The 17,198-nt window shown below is 64.2% G+C and overlaps 2 protein-coding genes across 3 annotated transcripts; both read left to right on the plus strand.

Moving 5' to 3' along the window:
- The first annotated feature begins 2,915 nt into the window (after positions 1 to 2,915).
- On the plus strand, positions 2,916 to 8,732 carry SEC14L2 (SEC14 like lipid binding 2). Its single transcript, XM_071572097.1, has 12 exons — positions 2,916 to 3,030; positions 5,201 to 5,276; positions 5,363 to 5,406; positions 5,556 to 5,615; positions 5,716 to 5,904; positions 6,607 to 6,702; positions 6,881 to 6,941; positions 7,017 to 7,100; positions 7,242 to 7,348; positions 7,425 to 7,564; positions 7,655 to 7,824; positions 8,303 to 8,732. Exons 1-12 carry the CDS (start codon positions 2,977 to 2,979, stop codon positions 8,452 to 8,454), a joined length of 1,233 nt encoding a protein of 410 aa, XP_071428198.1. The 5' UTR covers positions 2,916 to 2,976; the 3' UTR covers positions 8,455 to 8,732.
- A 539-nt stretch (positions 8,733 to 9,271) lies between these two features.
- MTFP1 (mitochondrial fission process 1) lies at positions 9,272 to 11,982 on the plus strand. 2 transcript variants are annotated; one of them, XM_071572118.1, is made up of 4 exons: positions 9,272 to 9,361; positions 10,683 to 10,810; positions 10,883 to 11,106; positions 11,786 to 11,982. In XM_071572118.1, exons 1-4 carry the CDS (start codon positions 9,310 to 9,312, stop codon positions 11,859 to 11,861), a joined length of 480 nt encoding a protein of 159 aa, XP_071428219.1. In that variant the 5' UTR covers positions 9,272 to 9,309; the 3' UTR covers positions 11,862 to 11,982. The 2 variants fall into 2 exon arrangements, with proteins under 2 accessions (XP_071428219.1, XP_071428218.1); XM_071572117.1 differs by having other exon boundaries at positions 10,683 to 11,106.
- The last annotated feature ends 5,216 nt before the right edge of the window (positions 11,983 to 17,198 follow it).

The raw sequence follows: 17,198 nt of genomic DNA on the forward strand, positions 1-17,198 counted from the left end.
ATGGGGATAGGGACAGGGATAGGAACAGGATAGGGATAGGGACAGGATAGGGATTGGGACAGGCATAGCGATAGGGACAGGGACAGGGATAGGGATAGGGACAGGGATAGGGACAGGGACAGGGACAGGGACAGGGATAGGGATAGGGATAGCAGCAGGAATAGGGACAGGGATAGCGGCAGGGACTGCGTTGAGGATGGGCACGAGGATGGGCATGAGGATGGACAGTAGAGGGACAGAGAGCAGGGACCAGGATTGAGACTGGGAAAAGGGCTGGGACCAGGCTGGGCACGAGGACAGAGCAGGGACAGGAATGGCACTGGGGACAGGGAGAGGGACAGGGAGCAGGGAATGGGAACCGACATAGGGGCAAGGGGCAGGACCGGAACAGAAACCAGCACTGGTACAGGAACGGGGCAGTGACAAGGAGAGGAAATGAGACCGGGATGGGAACAGAGGCGGGGACCAGGATGGGGAGAGCGACAGGGACTGGGAGTGAGAGAGAGAAGGGACAAAGGCTGGGACCAGGATGGAAACCGACACCAAGACAGGGAGAGGGACAGGGACAGGACAGGGGCGGGAACCTGCACAGGCAGCAGGACAGGGACAAAGACGGGCATTGGGATCAGGAAAGCAATTGACTCCAGGAGAGGGGGAAAGACAGAGAGAGGGGGGAAAGACAGGGACAGGCACGGGGACACAGGCCCCACAGTCCATCCACGTGTGGCTCCAGGGGGACACGGGGATACCTTGGGACCACAGGGACACGTGTGGCCTGGGGAACACAGCCAGGGGACACACAGCCCTGCACACATGGGCACCCCAACCGTGCAACCACAGCCACAGGATGTACGTGGGCACACACCTGGGTGACACAGACACACACCTGTGTGACACGGGTGCCCACCTGGGTGACACGGGCACACACCTGTGTGACACGGGCACACACTTGGGTGACACGGGCACACACCTGTGTGGCAGGGACACACTGACACCCGAGTACCCCAAACCCCAGCTGCCCGTCCCCTCACTGCCCCTCCTCGCCCCCCCCCCCCTCCCCGGTGCCAATCCCGCCCCGCTCCCGCCACGTGTGCCCGGCCCATGTGTCGCCGCCGCCGGGGATTTGCCGGGTGGATTAGTCCCGGTACAGGCACGGGCTGACCTGCTTTGGGCAGGGGCCACGCTGGGGCCGGACTGGGGGCCGTGGGACCCCGCGCTGGTGCCGCGGGAGGGGCCGGGCGTGTCCCTGTTGTCCCCCTGTCCCCGGTGTTGTAACCGCACGGATTTAATCACGGGCTGGGCACGGCCTCTCCTCCCACGGCCGCGACCGGAGCCGGTTTAACCACATGGCAAAACATCCCGATTGCGACGGTCCGGCTGTGCCATAAACAACATCCAGGGGCACGGCTGGCACGGGAAGCGGCCGGGAACGGCGGCACCCGGGTGGGGCTGTGTGGCTTCGGGGGGACACCAAAGTGGGGCCAGGGTGGTGGCGGCTGCCAGAGCTGCCCCACGGAGGGAGGGGACACACGGGGGACACGCACAGCATGTGAATGGCTCTGCGGAGCATCCATAGATTTGTGGGATATGGATGACTTCCTGTGGTTCCAGGGGGCACAGATGGCTCCATGGGACACTTACGGCTCCATGGAACATGTGTGGCTCCATGGGTCATCCATGGGACATCCACAGGTCCCACGGGTCATCTATGGATGCAAAGGACACATATATGGCACATATATGGCTCCTTGGGACATGCACAGCTCCACGGGACACAGATGGTTCCATGGGACATCCACAGGTCTGTGGGGGACACATGGCTCTGTGGGACATCCACATCCCCAAGGGACATGTTTCATGGGACACAGATGCTTCCATGAGATATCCATGGACCTGTATGACTTCATTAGACATCCATGGGACATCCATGGCTTCATGGGACACACATGAGGCATGCAGAGCTCCATGGGACATCCATGTGTCCCTGGGGGACACAGGGCTCCGTGGGACATGCACAGACCCATGGGAGGGGGCAATGGGGACAGGAGAACCTTCCCCTGCTCTGGACCCCAACCAGAGCAGCTGCAGGTGCCAGGGCCTGTGGGTCCCGCAGGGACCTCTTCTCCTGGCCAGGCCCCCATTCCTGGCTGTGGTCCATGTCCCCCATCCCTTGCACACCCTGCCCCAGTCCCTGGCCCTTGTGCTCTCACCCTGTTCCCACCTGTCCCCTGTCCCCATCTCTGTCCCCCCTCCCTGCCACCTGCCCCACACCACCATTTCCCACCCCACAGCCAATGCCCCCACTCTTTCCATACCCCTATGTCCTTCCACACCCTGCTGTGTCCCCCAAACTCTCATAGGACCCCCCCCCTCCTGTACCCTCCATAACCTCCATAGACCCACACCCTCATGGCCCCCATAATTCCAATGTCCCCCACACTCTCCAGGCCCTCATACCCTGTCCCACATACCTCCTATACCCCCTGTGACCCCACAGCCCTCCATGTCCCCCATTACCCCTAAGGCCCCCATGACCTCATATTCCCTGTAGCCCCCCATGTTCCCTGTAGCCCCCCATATTCCCCATGCCCCCATACTCCTCCATGTCTCCCCCACTCCACATGACTCCCTGTGCCCCAAACCCCCTATAGCCCCCATACCCTCCATATTCCCTGTAGCCTCTCCGTGTTCCCCCATGTCCCCTGTACCACTTATAGTCCCCATACTCCCCACCCACTCCCCTACAGACCCCAGCCCCCCTCTGTCCCCATATCCCCTATGCCCCCAACCCATCGCCCCCACCCCCGGGGCGGCGGCGGGCGCTGACCGGGCGGGCGGGGGTCGGGCAGGGTCCAAGGCCGCGGGGGTGTGCGGGGGGGCCGGGCCGGGCCGGGCCGTGCCGGGCGGGGGCGGTCCCGGGGCGGTGCTGGAGCCTCCGCGGCCGCCGGGGCCGGGCAGAGCCGCCCGCAGCGCACCATGAGCGGCCGCGTCGGGGACCTGAGCCCGCAGCAGGCGGATGTGTTGGCCCAGGTGAGCTGGGACGGGGAGCCGGGGGCTGCGGGGGGACCGCGAGGAGCCGCCCCGATGGGCTCCCGAATCTGCCGCCCGCCGCGGGGAGGGGCATCACCCCCGCCCCGCACCCCAAACATACCGGCATCACCCCCGCTCCCCGCCCCGGGGGGCTCCGGATACCCCAATCCCCCTGGCATCACCCCCACTCCCGGCCCCGGGGGGCTCTGCACCCCGAACCCCCCGGCATCACCCCCACTCCCGGCCCCGGAGGGCTCTGCACCCCAAACTCCCTGGCATCACCCCCGCTCCCGGCCCCGGGGGGCTCTGCACCCCGAACCCCCCGGCATCACCCCCGCTCCCGGCCCCGGGGGGCTCTGCACCCCGAACCCCCCAGCATCACCCCCACTCCCGGCCCCGGAGGGCTCTGCACCCCAAACTCCCCGGCATCACCCCCACTCCCGGCCCCGGGGGGGTCCAATAGCCTTCAAACCCCAAAGCTGGCCCCGGGGGGCTCTCACTGCCTCTACCCCCCATCCCAGACCCCAAATCCACAGGCTGAGCCCCACTTGCCCATCAGGGACTCCTGAGTGGGTCCTGGGGGTCCTTCTGGCTGGACCATCCCGCTGGTGACCTCAAAACCTTCTCCCGGCCTTCCCACAGAACTGGGGAACCTCCTGCCCTCCCCCCTCACTACAAGGCCCCTGGGACCGAGGTCTCCTGCCACCTCCATCCCACCCCAGACCTCAGTCCATGGGCTGATCCCCCCGTGGTGCTGTCCATCAGGAACACCTCTGTGTCCCCAGTGGTTCCATCCCACTGGTGACCATCCCACTGGTGACCATCCAGACCATCCCTGGACTGGGCACTGACAAGCGCCACATCCCTCTCCTGCCCTTCCCATGGGACTGGGGAACCTCCCACCCCACTGCAGGGCTCACAGAACTGGGGTCACCTGGAACTGGTGACTGTCGCCCACCTCTGCCACCCCTGCTGGGGTGCCAGCCTTTATCGGGGTTCACTGTACCCCAACCACGAGGGCACCCCCGTGCCTTTATCTTATCATTGCCTTTCGGACCCAGCCAAACTCCATGGGCAGGTGATGACCCCGTTGGGTGCCAGGCTGGGGGGCAGGGGCAGGTGTGGGGCACGGAGCCCAAACTGTGCCTGGTGCCAGCTGTGCCCTGGGCAGGAGAGGGAGGTGAGTGGCTGAACCCGTCCGTCCGCCCGCCACAAGTGGGTTTGTCCCAGGGTGAAGGAGGTAATCCCGGGTTTAATTACCCCTAAATTCAGCGGGAGATAAGCTAATCAGGCTCATTAAGGGGAGGGCCTCGGCCTGGTACGGAGATTTGGGCCCTGGGTGAGCAGGGCCATGTGCAGAAGAGACCCCAGATCCTTCAAACCCCCCAGTCCTGCACCCCAACACCCTCCTGCCTGCACCAGGGGGGCTGTGACCCACTGGGAGGACACTGGGGGGGCCACGGGGGGAGCAGGGGGACACACAGTGACTGACTCCATCCCAAAGGATGTCACCAGAGAAAACTGGTCTCCTTGATCCCTTCCTAAGGGGATCTCAAATCCCACAACCCCCCCAGTCCTGCACCCCAACCTTCTCCTCCCTGCACCGGGGGGCTGTGACCCACAGCTGTGTCACTGAAACAGGAGGGACATGTCATGATCTCCTGGTAACTGGCTCCATCCCCAGGATGCCACAGGAGGGGACTGGTCTGTCTGGTCCCTCCACGAGGGGACCCCCAATCCCCCAAACCTCCGAGCCCTGCAGCCCAACACCCTCCTTCCTGTGCCCCACCAGGGTGTCACTGGAGCAGGGGACATACAGGAACCTGCTCCATCCATCCCAGAGGATGTCATTGGAGGGGACTGGTCTGTCTGGCCCCAGCAGGGCAGTGACAGCCCACACTCACTCCCTTGCGCAAGGGCTTGGGCACACCTGGTGTTTGGGGACGCCTGGTGCTGGTGGCCGGCTGGGGACAGTCCCCTGCCAGGAGGTGACCGGTGATCCGGCTGCACGTGGCAGCAGGGACGGGGCACAGCGTGACCCGTCCCTGGGAACATCCCAGTCTTGGCTGGGGTGTGTTTGGGGCGACAAGGAGGGGACAAACCTCCAGCTTTGGGGTTTCTGGGGAGGGATCAAGGACCCCTTCACTGACTGTCCCTCTTGTCCCCACAGTTCCGAGAGAAGCTGCAGGACGTGCTGCCCTCTCTACCCTCTCAGGACGACTATTTCCTGCTGAAATGGCTACGAGGTAACCCCAAAGTGGGGAGCACCTCTGGAGGGGCTGGGAGACCCACGGGGGGCTGGCGGGGGGCTGACCCCTCTGCTCTCTTGCAGCGCGTGCCTTCGACCTGCCCAAGGCAGAGGGGATGCTCCGCAAGGTGAGAGAGACACCCCTGCCATGGGACAGCCTGATGTGGGACAGTGTGCTCTGGGCCCCTCTCTTCCAACAAGGGTGACCTGCCCGCGGGGTGCACCCTGTCCCATGGGGTCCCCAAACCTCACCCCGGCTCGCTCTGCCCCCTTGCAGCACCTCGAGGTCCGCAAGCACATGGACGCCGACAACATCATTGCCTGGGAGCCACCTGAGGTGGGTGTCTCTGGCCCCGGGGGCGTGGCCCTGGAGGGGACCGTCCCCTTGAGCCCCTCAGGGGTGGGCAGTGCTCTGAGCCACCCCCGTGCTCCCGCAGGTGATCCGCAAATACATGTCCGGGGGCCTGTGCGGCTACGACCGGGAGGGCTGCCCGGTGTGGTACGAGATCATCGGGCCGCTGGACGCCAAGGGGCTGCTGTTCTCCGCCTCCAAGCAGGACCTGCTCAAGAACAAGTTCCGGGACTGCGAGGTGCTGCGGCACGAGTGCGAGCAGCAGAGCCGCAAGGTGGGCACCTGACGGCCCCAAAGGCCCTGGCTCCACCAGCCACGTCCCTGCCAGCCCCACGAGTCCATCTCTGGGCCATCTCCACCCCCAACGTCCTCCCCCCAGCCCTTTAGATCCATGTCCTATCCCACAACCTGTGTCCCTGCCAGCCCCATAAGTCCATGTCCTGTCCATCTCCCCCACCCAATGTCCTCCCCAGCCCCAAAGTCCATGTCCTGTCCATCTCCCCCACCCAATGTGCTCCCCAGCCCCATGTGTCCATCTCTAGGCCATCCCTACCAGCCAATGTCTTCAGTCACCAGCCCTATAGGTCCATGTTCAGTCCATCCCACTCAGCCCCACAAGTCCATGTTCTGTCCATCTCCCCCACCCAATGTCCTCCCCAGCCCCACAAGTCCATGTCCTGTCCACCCCCACCATAGACCATGCCCCTGCCCACTCTGTATGTCCATTTCTGGTCCATTCTCACAACCCAAGGTCCTCCCCAGCCCCCTATGTCCATGTCCTATCCACCCCCACCAGCCCCTGACCCCAAGCCCATGTCCCTGTCCCAGCTGGGACCCCCAGCTCCTGTGATGTCCCTTTTCCCCACACCAACACTTGGGAGGAAGCTCTGGCTGGAGGGGACCAGCCTGTCAGGGACTACCCCAGCCCTGGACCCTCCCATGGGTCCTCCCTAAGCCCCCCATCCTCCTGCCCCAGTTGGGCAAGAAGGTCGAGATGGTGATGATGATCTACGACTGCGAGGGCCTGGGCCTGAAGCACCTCTGGAAGCCAGCTGTGGAGGCGTACGGGGAGGTGAGGGGCTCCTGCCCACCCCCCTTTCCTGGGGGACCACAGGGATCCAGGCTGGACCCTGGCCCCAGGGACGATGCAGGAGCAGGTCCCTGCAGTGCCCCACACCCCCCAGTGTTTTGGGGTGGGGCTCCTGGTGGGTCTGTGGGATGGGTGACCTGAGCTCCCCCACATCCTGCAGCTGCTGTCCATGTTTGAGGAGAACTTCCCAGAGTCCCTCAAGCGCCTGTTTATTGTGAAGGGTGAGTTCAGCCCCAGGGTCCTGTTCCCTTTGTCTGAGTGCTGGCATCCCCCTAACACCCCTCATTGTTCCCCAGCCCCCAAGATCTTCCCCGTGGCCTACAACTTGGTCAAGCACTTCCTGAGCGAGGACACGCGCAAGAAGGTCGTGGTGCTGGGATGTGAGTCCTGACCCTCCCCAGAGCGTCCAAAACGGGGGTGACACTCTGCTGTCATCTCACCCAGAGGGAAAACACCAACCCTGGGGTGTTCCCCGGTGGGCTGGGGCTCACAGCCCCCCCAATCCCACTGTCACCCCCCAGCCAACTGGAAGGAGGTGCTGCAGAAGTACATCGACCCCGAGCAGATCCCGGTGGAGTACGGGGGCACCCTGACGGACCCCGACGGGGACCCCAAGTGCTCCAGCAAGGTCGGAGAAGCCCCTGCCGCGTTCTTTAGGGGTGCTGGGTCGTTCTCCCATGCCCACATCCTCCCTCTCCTCCCAGATCAACTACGGGGGGGACGTGCCGCAGAGCTACTACGTGCGGGACCAGCTGGCGCAGCAGTACGAGCACTCGGTGGTGGTGAACAGGGGGTCGTCCCACCAGGTGGAGTACGAGATCCTCTTCCCCGGCTGCGTCCTCAGGTGAGCGGGAGGTCCACGCTGCAGGGAGGGAGGGGGTGACACCTCGGTGGTGCCCCCACCTCACCACGGGACCCCCCGTGCCCGGCGCAGGTGGCAGTTCCGCTCGGAGGGCGCCGATGTGGGTTTCGGGGTGTACCTGAAGACCAAGATCGGGGAGCGGCAGCGGGCGGGGGAGATGACCGAGGTGTTCCCCAACCAGCGCTACAACGCCCACATGGTGCCCGAGGACGGCTCCCTCACCTGCTCCACGCCCGGCATCTGTGAGTGACCCCTGCCTGCCCCCCGGGTGCTGGGGGGACCCCCAGGGTGCTCCCCTCATGTCCCTCTTCCCCGGGGTGCTGGGGGACCCCCGGGGGGGTGATCTCCCCCTGTCCCTGACCGCCGGGGTGCTCCCTTCATGCCCCTCTCCCCCGGGGTGCTGGGGGGACCCCCAGGGTGCTCTCCCCCTGTCCCTGAGCCCCGGGGTGGCAGGGGGACCCCTGGGGTGCTTCCCACATGTCCCTGACCCCCGGGGTGCTGGGGGGACCCCCGGGGGGGGGGGGGTGATCCCCTGTCCCTGACCCTTGGAGTGCTCCCCCCATGTCCCTCACTCCTGGGATGCTCCTCCCATGTCTGTGACCCCCAGGGTGCTCCCCCCTGTCCCTGACTCCCGGGGTGCTGGGGGTACCCGCGGGGTGCTGGGGGACCCGCGGGGTGCCCCCCCCGTGTCCGTGACCGCCCGCCCCGGCCCTCCCACAGACGTGCTGCGCTTCGACAACACGTACAGCTTCCTGCACTCCAAGAAGGTGAGCTACAGCGTGGAGGTGCTGCTGCCCGACACGGCCTCGGCGCAGCAGATCCAGCAGCTGGGGGACCGCCTGGCCGAGGTGTCCCTGAACCACAGCCCCTAGAACGGCCCCGGACCCCGGGGCGGCCGGAGACCCCCGGAGGGGGCCGGAGACCCCCGGAGTGGCCGGAGTTCCCCGGAGTGGCCAGAGACCCCCGGGGCCGCCAGAGACCCCCAGGACGGCCGGAGACCCCCGGAGGGGGCTGAGCCCTCCCGGACTGGGGCGCGGCCGGAGGGGCCCGAGCCCGCAGCCCCCAGAGCCCCCCACGCTGTGCCTTACGCGGGTCCTGCGCCCACCCGGTGCTGCCGCTGCCCGGGGTGGGAGTAAAGGGACGGACTGAGCGGGGTCTGCTCCGGTTTGTGCTCTCGCACCCACAAGTGCCCCCCCAGCCCCAGCCCTGCCCCTCCAGTCCCACAACTGCCCCCCAGCCCCGGATCTGCCCCTGCTGCCCACCTGCCCCCAGAACTTCCCCCAAGCACCATAACTGACCCCCCACCCCAAAACGGTCCCTGCTGACCCCCTTAGTCCCATAACTACCCCCCAGGCTGAGAACTGATCCCCTAACCCTGTAACTGCCCCTGCTCCCCCCGAGAACTGCCCCAACCCCAGAACTGCCCCTGCTCCCCCCCCGAACTGCCCCCAGAACTGCCCCTGCTCCCCCCCAGAACTGCCCCAACCCCAGAACTGCCCCTGCTCCCCCCAGAACTGCCCCCAGAACTGCCCCTGCTGCCCCCAGAACTGCCCCGTTGCCCCCACGTGACCGCGGGTCACGTGCGCTGCCAGGCCCCGCCCACATCGCATCTCGCGGCCCCGGGGCGGGGCTTGGTGACGTTTGGGGAGGGGCTTAGGTCCTGTTTTGGGGGCGTGGTTTGGTGACGTAACGGGGCGGGGCATGCGGCGGGAGCGGCGGTGCGCGCCATGGGGGCGGCGGAGCCAGACCTGTACCGGGACACGTGGGTGCGGTACCTGGGTGAGCACCGGGAACCGGGCACGGGCACTGACACCGGGAACCGGGCACGGGCACTGCCTACCGGCACCGGGAACCGGGCGCTGACATTGAGCACCGGGCACTGACACCGGGAACCGGGCAGGGCACTGGGCACTGACATCGGGAACCGGCACCGGCAACTGGGCACTGACACCGGCAACCGGGCACCGACGCCGGGAACCGGGCAGGGGCATTGGGCGCTGACACCGGGAAACGGACACTGACATTGCGTACCGGCACCCGGACCCGGGCACTGACACCGGGAACCGGGCACTGACATTGAGCGGTGACATCGGGTGCAGGGCACCAGCACGAGTAACCGGGCACTGACATTGGGTACTGCCACTGGGAACTGTGGGAACTCCGGGAAGTGGGCACAGACACCGAGAGCTGGGCACTGACATTGAGTACTGACAGCTGGTACTGGGTACCGGCACCAGGAACTGGCACAGGGAACCAGGCACTGACAGTGGGTACCGGCACCGGGCACTGACATGGGAAACAGGACACCGATACCCAGCACCAGCACTGGGCACAGCAGCAGGAACCAGTACCAGCCACTGTAGTGGGTATGGGGTACTGGCACAGGGCACCGGGAGCAGGGGACACTGACACTGGGTACAGGGTACTGGCTCTGGGCACTGGCACCAGGCACTGATGTTGGTTACTGGGTACAGCACCAGGCACCGACACCAGACCAGGTACCAGCACAACTGGACACTGACACGTGTCCTCAGGCTCTGCCACCCAGGGCTGAGCCAGGGTACTGGGTGTCAGTGCCACACACCAGGCACTGGCACTGCACACCGGGTACCAGCACTGCAGACCAGTGCCATGACCAGCACCAGGTACCCATCATTGTCACTGGTGCTGTGCACCAGCACCTGTACAGGGCAGTGGGACCATCCACCAGCACCACACACAGACAGCAGGAACCAGACTGGGCACTGGTCACAGACACCGGTACAGGCACAGGACACTGTCACTAGCACTGGGCACCAGTAACTCGCACCAGTAATGGGGCACCAGTCACTCGCACTGGACACTGGTGACTGTCACTCATACCAACACAGGACACCAGTCAAGACACCAGTACTGACAGTGGTCACCCCCAGCCCAGCTTGCTGGTGGCAGAGGAGTCCAAGGAGACCCAGCTACTCCAAACCTGTCCTGTGCAGGATCCCTCCCTGCTCACAGTGACACGGGGACACCCAGGGAGGACACGGGGACACTCTGAGTGGGTGACATGGGTACACAGCCGCTCCCTGTCCCAGCTAACTGCCCCCCCCCCCGGTCCCCCCAGGTTATGCCAATGAGGTGGGCGAGTCATTCCGGGCGCTGGTGCCGGTGCCGGTGGTGTGGGCCAGCTACGGCGTGGCCACAGCCTACGTGACCGCTGACGCCATTGACAAGGGGCGCAAAGCTGCCACCGTGAGTGCCACCCCCTGCCTTCCTCACCCACCCCACCCCACCGCCCCCCCACTGACCCCCGTGTCCCCCCAGGCCCACGCACAGGACCCCACGCGGGTGGGGGTGGCCGTGGTGGACACCTTCGTGTGGCAGGGCCTGGCCTCGGTGGCCATCCCCGGCTTCACCATCAACCGGCTCTGCACCGCCTCGCTGGCCCTGCTGGGCACCCTGACGCGCTGGCCCCTGCCCCTGCGCCGCTGGGCCACCACCGCCCTGGGGCTGGCGGCCATCCCCCTCATCATCACCCCCATCGACAGGTAACAGGACACCTGGGCGTGGGCACGGGCGGGTGCCACCGCCCCATCCCTGCATCCTGGGCAGGGAGTGTGACTCCGCTCACCCTGGGCTTGGGACTGGGACCAGGGAGTGGTGTGGGGGTGTCTCCACCCCATCCCTGCATCCTGGGCAGGGAGTGTGACTGCTCACCCTGGGCTTGGGGCTGGGACCATGGAGTGGTGTGGGGGTGTCTCCACCCCATCCCTGCATCCCGGGCAGGGAGTGTGACTCCGCTCACCTTGGGACTGGGACCAGGGAGTGGTGTGGGGGTGTCTCCACCCCATCCCTGCATCCTGGGCAGGGAGTGTGACTCCGCTCGCCGTGGGCTCGGGGCTGGGACCGGGGAGTGGTGTGGGGGTGTCTCCACCCCATCCCTGCATCCCGGGCAGGGAGTGTGACTCCGCTCGCCGTGGGCTCGGGGCTGGGACCGGGGAGTGGTGTGGGGGTGTCTCCAGCCCAAAGGGGCTTTGCTGGGGTCCAGCCAGGACATGTCCCTGTCAGGATGGGGATTATCCGGAGCTGAGCTGGGATTAGCACAGTGAGGCTGTGCTAAGCCTTGTTTTGGTGGGGCTGATGTCTTGGGGACATTGGGGACAGGCCCACCCATCCCCCATCACACCCAGTACCCTGGGACCCCTCTGACCCGCTCTCCTGCTGCAGGACTGTGGATTTCCTGATGGATTCCAGCCTCCGGAAGCTTTATGGGACACCAGGAGAGCCCTCAAAGCCCCACTGAGCTCCTCCAACCCTGCACACTCGGGGGAGCTAAGGCACTGTGTGACCCACCTACTGTGACCCACCTACTGTGACCCCTCCCTCTGGTGACAACTCCGGAGCAGCCACCCTGCCCCACACTGGTCCTAATAAACCATTTCAAATGTGACCCCCAATGGGTGATGCTCAGGTGCCACCACAGGTGGGCCAGAGCTCCTGAGGGACATGTGGGTCTGGCTGAGTCCCAGCTCCTCTCAGGGGTCTTCACCCTGGGACAGGGGGTCTCTGCTTGCCCAGAGCAGCCCTGATGGCCCCACCATGGAACTTCTCCATCCCTTCACAGTCTCATGGGACATCCTAGGGACTGTCCCCAAGAAGTTGCCACCCTGTCCATGATCTCCAGGGACCCAAAATTCCCGCAGTCAGGAACCACCAGCTCCAGCACCACAGGCTGGTATCGTGCCACCACACCTGGAAGTCACATCTCCAGGTACCTGGAAGAACCTGGAGGACATGTGGCTTGTCAGTGTAGTGGCACGTCCCCATCCCATGGTGGCATCCACACACTACCACCAGGAGAAGCTGTAGAGAAAACAATGCCACGTTTACTGGGGAGAAAGGGGCTCTGGTGCCACCTCCCTGAGGACCAGGGCCCCCACCACACTCTGCAGCTCGGCCTGGAAGGGACAGCTGTGCCTTGGTGGCCGCTGTCCCCGCTGGTGTCTGCCCAGGCGCCAGGTGGTCAGGGCCAGTGCCAGCAGCGCCCCCAGCACGGCGATCACCACCAGGGCACTGCCCACCAGCGCCAGCCCAGCCAGCAGGAACCTCTTCATGGTGCGGCACGGCGCTGAGGAGGGCAAAAAACACACCAGTGGAGGGGTCACAGGGTGGTCCAGCACTTGGGGAGGGGCTTTGGGGACAGGGGAGGGGATTGGGGTGTCCCTCACCTTCATACCATGGCACTTTCTCCTTCTGCACCAGCACTGGTCCAACTGTCTCCCGGTGGACTGTCCCCTCACCTGGGAATGCTATGGAAGGACATGGCCAATACAGCCCAGCCCAGGCCCAGAAGCAGCTCCCAAGACCCCAAAACAACATGGGGCCACCATGTCCCACCCCTGATACCTGGCAGGTGTCCTGGGAGGGTGTCACCAGTGGGACAGCTGGTGTCACAGCAGTGGCACAGGGCACTCTGGGAAGGGTCCTCTGCATTGTGCCAGCTGGGAGAGGAGAGGACAGAGGTGAGGGGGTGGTCTAGGGGTCCCCAGACTCCACCACAAGACCCACATGGTGCCACCCTAGAGGAGATGTCCTCCAGGTGACTCTAAACACCTCCAAAATTCATCTGCACTGTAAGGGTGCTTGAACCTGTGGTGATGCCACCAGCTGCCATTGGAGAAAAGGTGGCATCCAGCCCACAGGGGGGTGACCTGGTTCCCGCAGGTGGGTCCTGTTCCCAGCACACCCATAAGTGCCTGTGTCTCCTGGCACCAGCACCCAGCATACCTGGCTGTGGCGTGGCTGTAGAAGCAGGACCTGGTGGCATGTCCTTGTGCCCACGCTGTCAGCAGGCAGTGCACATAGACCTGCCAGGACAACCCCCTTGCTGTTTCCCTCCTTGGAGGCCCTGCTCTCCTTCCCCCTCAACCCTGTGGGGTTGAGACCACCCCAGCAGGGAGCAGAATGTCCCGTGAGGGACAGTGCTTTGGGAGTCCCAGATCATCCCCCTCCATGGGGCCGCCATCCCACCATGTCCCTCCTCAACAACTTCACTCTCTTCCCACCCAACCTTCCTCCAAAACCACCCCAGCAGGGAGCAGGAGGCCCCATGAGGGATGGTGCTTTGGGATCCCCAGGTCTTCCTCCTCCATGGGACCTGCATCCTACCACATCCTTCCTTCCTCAGGGACCCTGCTGTCCTTCCACCTGACTCTGCAGGACTGAGACCACCCCAGTGCTCCAGGCAGGACTGTACTTTGGGAGTCTCAGATCATCCCCCTCCATGGGACCTCCATTCCACCACCAAGGGCACCTCCCTGACCTCACCTCCTCCTGCTTGGGCTCACCCTCCGGCGTGGGGGCCAGGATGGAGAGTTGGAGGGCAGAGCTGCCTCTCTGGTGCTGGACAGACACGTTCCCCAGCTTGTCCCCATGCAGGCACCTGTGGCAGGAGAGAGACACAGGGACATTCCTGGGCTGCCTCCAGACCCTGGACAACCCTCTTCATCAGGAGGTCCTGCAGGACCACAGGGTACCTGGAGAAACAGTCCCCACTTCCCACCCCACCAGCACTGACCCACGGCTGTTCTCCACCATGAAGACTCTCCTGGAGTGTCCCAACTCCTCCGTGATGGTTCCATAGCACTGGTCCACATGGATCTTCATGGAGAAGCTGGGACTGAAGTGGACACGGGCTTCCAGATGGATGGCAGAGCCAGAGCTGAGTACCAGTGGCTGTCCCGTGGCACTGGGATCCCCTGAGGGAATGTGGGGGTTCAGTGTGATACCCCCGAGCCTGACCCACCAGAGACCCATCAGTGTCTAGACCTTCATCCCTGCAGCTCCCCCATTTCAGAGCCCACCCCATCCCTGGAAGCCAAGAGCTGTCCTGGCTCTGTGCCCCAAGCCTGGCTCCCCTGCTCTCCAGAGCTACAGCCCCTTCCTGGAACCCTCCCCTTGCCACCAACAGAGCTGACCCCCAAAATTCCATCCTGGCATCAGGCCCAGCATTGGGAACATCTGAGCCTCACCATCCAAAGCCCTGCAGCCTCCACAAGACCAAGGGGAGCTCCTGCAGGGACAGCCACCTTCTGGTGGCTCCTGTTTGGGCCAGCCAGGAGAACCCACTGGGTGCTGCTGGTTATGCTCAGGGTCTCAGCTGGACCCATCCCATGATCTCCCCTGAAAATTGTCCCCCAACACCCCCAGAGCACTCACCATCCAGAAGCCTCAGGGTGAAGTTCATGGCGGGCTCCTCAGAGCTGGGGTGAGCAGGAACCTCCCCTGTCTCCATGTCAGAGAACACCACTGGAGCTGTCACCACGTGACTGGGGGCCTCTGAGGCAGCTGGAGCTGTGGTGGTCCCTGCAGCAAGGGGAGGGCTGAGCCAGCAGCAGCATGTCCCAGACACAGCAGGGACATCCAGGTCCTCAGGGGTCCCCGGGACTCGTGGTGGGCAGGTGACAACAGCACAAAGGTGGGCAGAGCACCCATATAGGCACACGGGGGGCTGCTCCATCCCCAGCCAGGACCTGTTGCACCAGGAGCATTCCCAGCACCTGGCCAGGGGTGGGAACAGACCAGGAGCTGCTCTTGGGGTGGGAGACCACTGCCAGCAGCCACAGACACCCCCAGTGCCTCTACTACCCCCCAAACCAGGTCCTCCCAGACCTGTTGGGACCTGAGGGAGCTCCAGCAGCCCCCTTTCCCCAGCTGGGTGTCCCCAGAGCTTGGGGTCATTTTAGGAAGGCTCCTCTATACAAGACAACCTGCACCAGCAGGTCCAGGTGAGCAGCACAGAGCAAAGCCAAGGGCACCCCCTACCCACCTTCTCCCATACAACCACTGGGGGACTGGGAATTCCCAGCCCCACTCACCTGCCATCCCCAGCACAGCCCCACACACCAACACCAACCAGCACAGCACCATCCCCAGGGAGCAGCACCCCCACCTCCCCACCTGGGGGTCTTTAAGGACCAGGGCCGGGTGCCAATGGGCATCAGCTGACACTGGTGGATTTGGGGGCTTTGCTCCACCTTCTCTCCAATCAGCAGCAGCCCCACACCTGGAGATGGTCCCACCCCTCACACCATCCCAGGCCCATCACAAGGGTATGTGCCCATTGCCCAGTTCCTGTTCCATCCTCCAGCCCCATTCCCAGCACTCAGACTGATCCTCACGTGGTCCTAAGCATGGCCCCCTATCAACCAGTTAGTCCTGGTCCTGTATCAACCAGTTAGTCCTGGTCCTGTATCCACCAGTTAGTCCTATTCCTGTGCATAGTTCAGGTTCCACTGTGGAGTTGTGGTCCTGGTCCTCAGTAAGGTCCAGATCCCACCACATTGAGCCATCCCCAGTTAGTCCTGTCCTGTGCATGGTGCTGGTCCCACCATGTAGTTTTAGTCCTGGACATGGACCTGGTCCAACCAGTTTGCCCCGGTGCTAGTTCATCACGTGGTCTGGTCCCATCACTCAGTCTTGGTCCCATGGATGTCCATGGTCCTCCATATGGTCCTAGACCCACCACAGTTTTGATCCCACCATTGTCATGATCCCACAGATGATCCCAGTCCCACTACAGAGTCCCAGTCCCCTGTGGCCCATCCTTGTCCCATCATGGTCCTGCTTTCAGCTTTCCAGGACAGGGAGCCTGTCTGGGAGCAGCAATTTGGGCACAACCAGGACAGACACACGTGTCCCTGGGTCCTGCCTGTCTCAGGTGTCCCACACACCCCACCACAGCCCCCTCTGTGTGGGCTGACCTGGTGGCCTGGGTGCAGAGGGACAGGGAGCGTGTCCCCACGGGGACATCACCCCAGTTGGGCTCTGCAGCCGTCCTGCCTGGGAAGGGCATTTTCCGGCCCAGATCTGCAGGGGCAACCAATGGCCAAGGTGGGACTTGGTCCCTGGTGCCAGCAGGAGACCTCAGCATGTCACGGGAGGCACCTGTGGACCTCTGGGAGGTGTCCCCGGTGCCTATCCCAGTGTCTGTGGGCAGTGTCACACACAGTTGAGTTGGTGGCATCAGTGGTGGCTCCAGTCCAGCCACTGGGACATGTGTCCACCCTGGCACTGCTGGTGCTGCTGTTCCAGCTGAAGAACCCCGTGGCCACCCCTGAAATGGGGTGCACCCACCAGCAGCAGAGCTGGGTCACAGTGGCATGAGGGACTTGTGTCACCCATGATGGCTGTCCCATGGTTCCAGTGTCCCTGTGAAGGCAGCTGACCTTCCTGGTGGCACCTGCACACCATGGCAATGCCCCTGCGCCCAGCATGGACAATGGGGACAGGCCCAGGTGCCCCCCTTGCTCTGGGGGTCTCGTTCCTCAACACTGCCTGGGGGCACAGGTCTCCCCATTCCCAGGACTGATGGGAGCCAGCACAGCCCCATCCAGGAGGAGCAGGCACTGGCAGAACCTCCTGTTGTGGCCACACAGCCTCACACCGGGACATCCCCATCCCATCCCATTCCATCCCATCCCATCCCATCCCATCCCATCCCATCCCATCCCATCCCATCCCATCCCATCCCATCCCATCCCAGAGACGGCTGGAGACTGGCTGGCCCATCCCTACATTAAAAACTGCCAAAGACACAATTATCTTACAAAAGTAGAATTGTTTTTTTTTATTCCTGGTC

Source organism: Pithys albifrons, chromosome 17 (assembly GCF_047495875.1).
Source record: "Pithys albifrons albifrons isolate INPA30051 chromosome 17, PitAlb_v1, whole genome shotgun sequence".
NCBI classification, from domain to species: domain Eukaryota; kingdom Metazoa; phylum Chordata; class Aves; order Passeriformes; family Thamnophilidae; genus Pithys; species Pithys albifrons.

What these genes read in the sequence shown, in the direction of transcription:
- MTFP1 (XM_071572117.1), top strand. Translation starts at nt 9,310, where the DNA reads ATGGGGGCGGCGGAGCCAGACCTGTACCGGGACACGTGGGTGCGGTAC. An exon ending in CACGTGGGTGCGGTACCTGG is followed by an intron (nt 9,362 to 10,682) that starts GTGAGCACCGGG and finishes CGGTCCCCCCAG; the next exon opens with GTTATGCCAATGAGGTGGGC. An exon ending in ATCATCACCCCCATCGACAG is followed by an intron (nt 11,107 to 11,785) that starts GTAACAGGACAC and finishes CTCCTGCTGCAG; the next exon opens with GACTGTGGATTTCCTGATGG.
- SEC14L2 (XM_071572097.1), top strand. Translation starts at nt 2,977, where the DNA reads ATGAGCGGCCGCGTCGGGGACCTGAGCCCGCAGCAGGCGGATGTGTTG. An exon ending in AGGCGGATGTGTTGGCCCAG is followed by an intron (nt 3,031 to 5,200) that starts GTGAGCTGGGAC and finishes TTGTCCCCACAG; the next exon opens with TTCCGAGAGAAGCTGCAGGA. An exon ending in CTGTGGAGGCGTACGGGGAG is followed by an intron (nt 6,703 to 6,880) that starts GTGAGGGGCTCC and finishes CACATCCTGCAG; the next exon opens with CTGCTGTCCATGTTTGAGGA.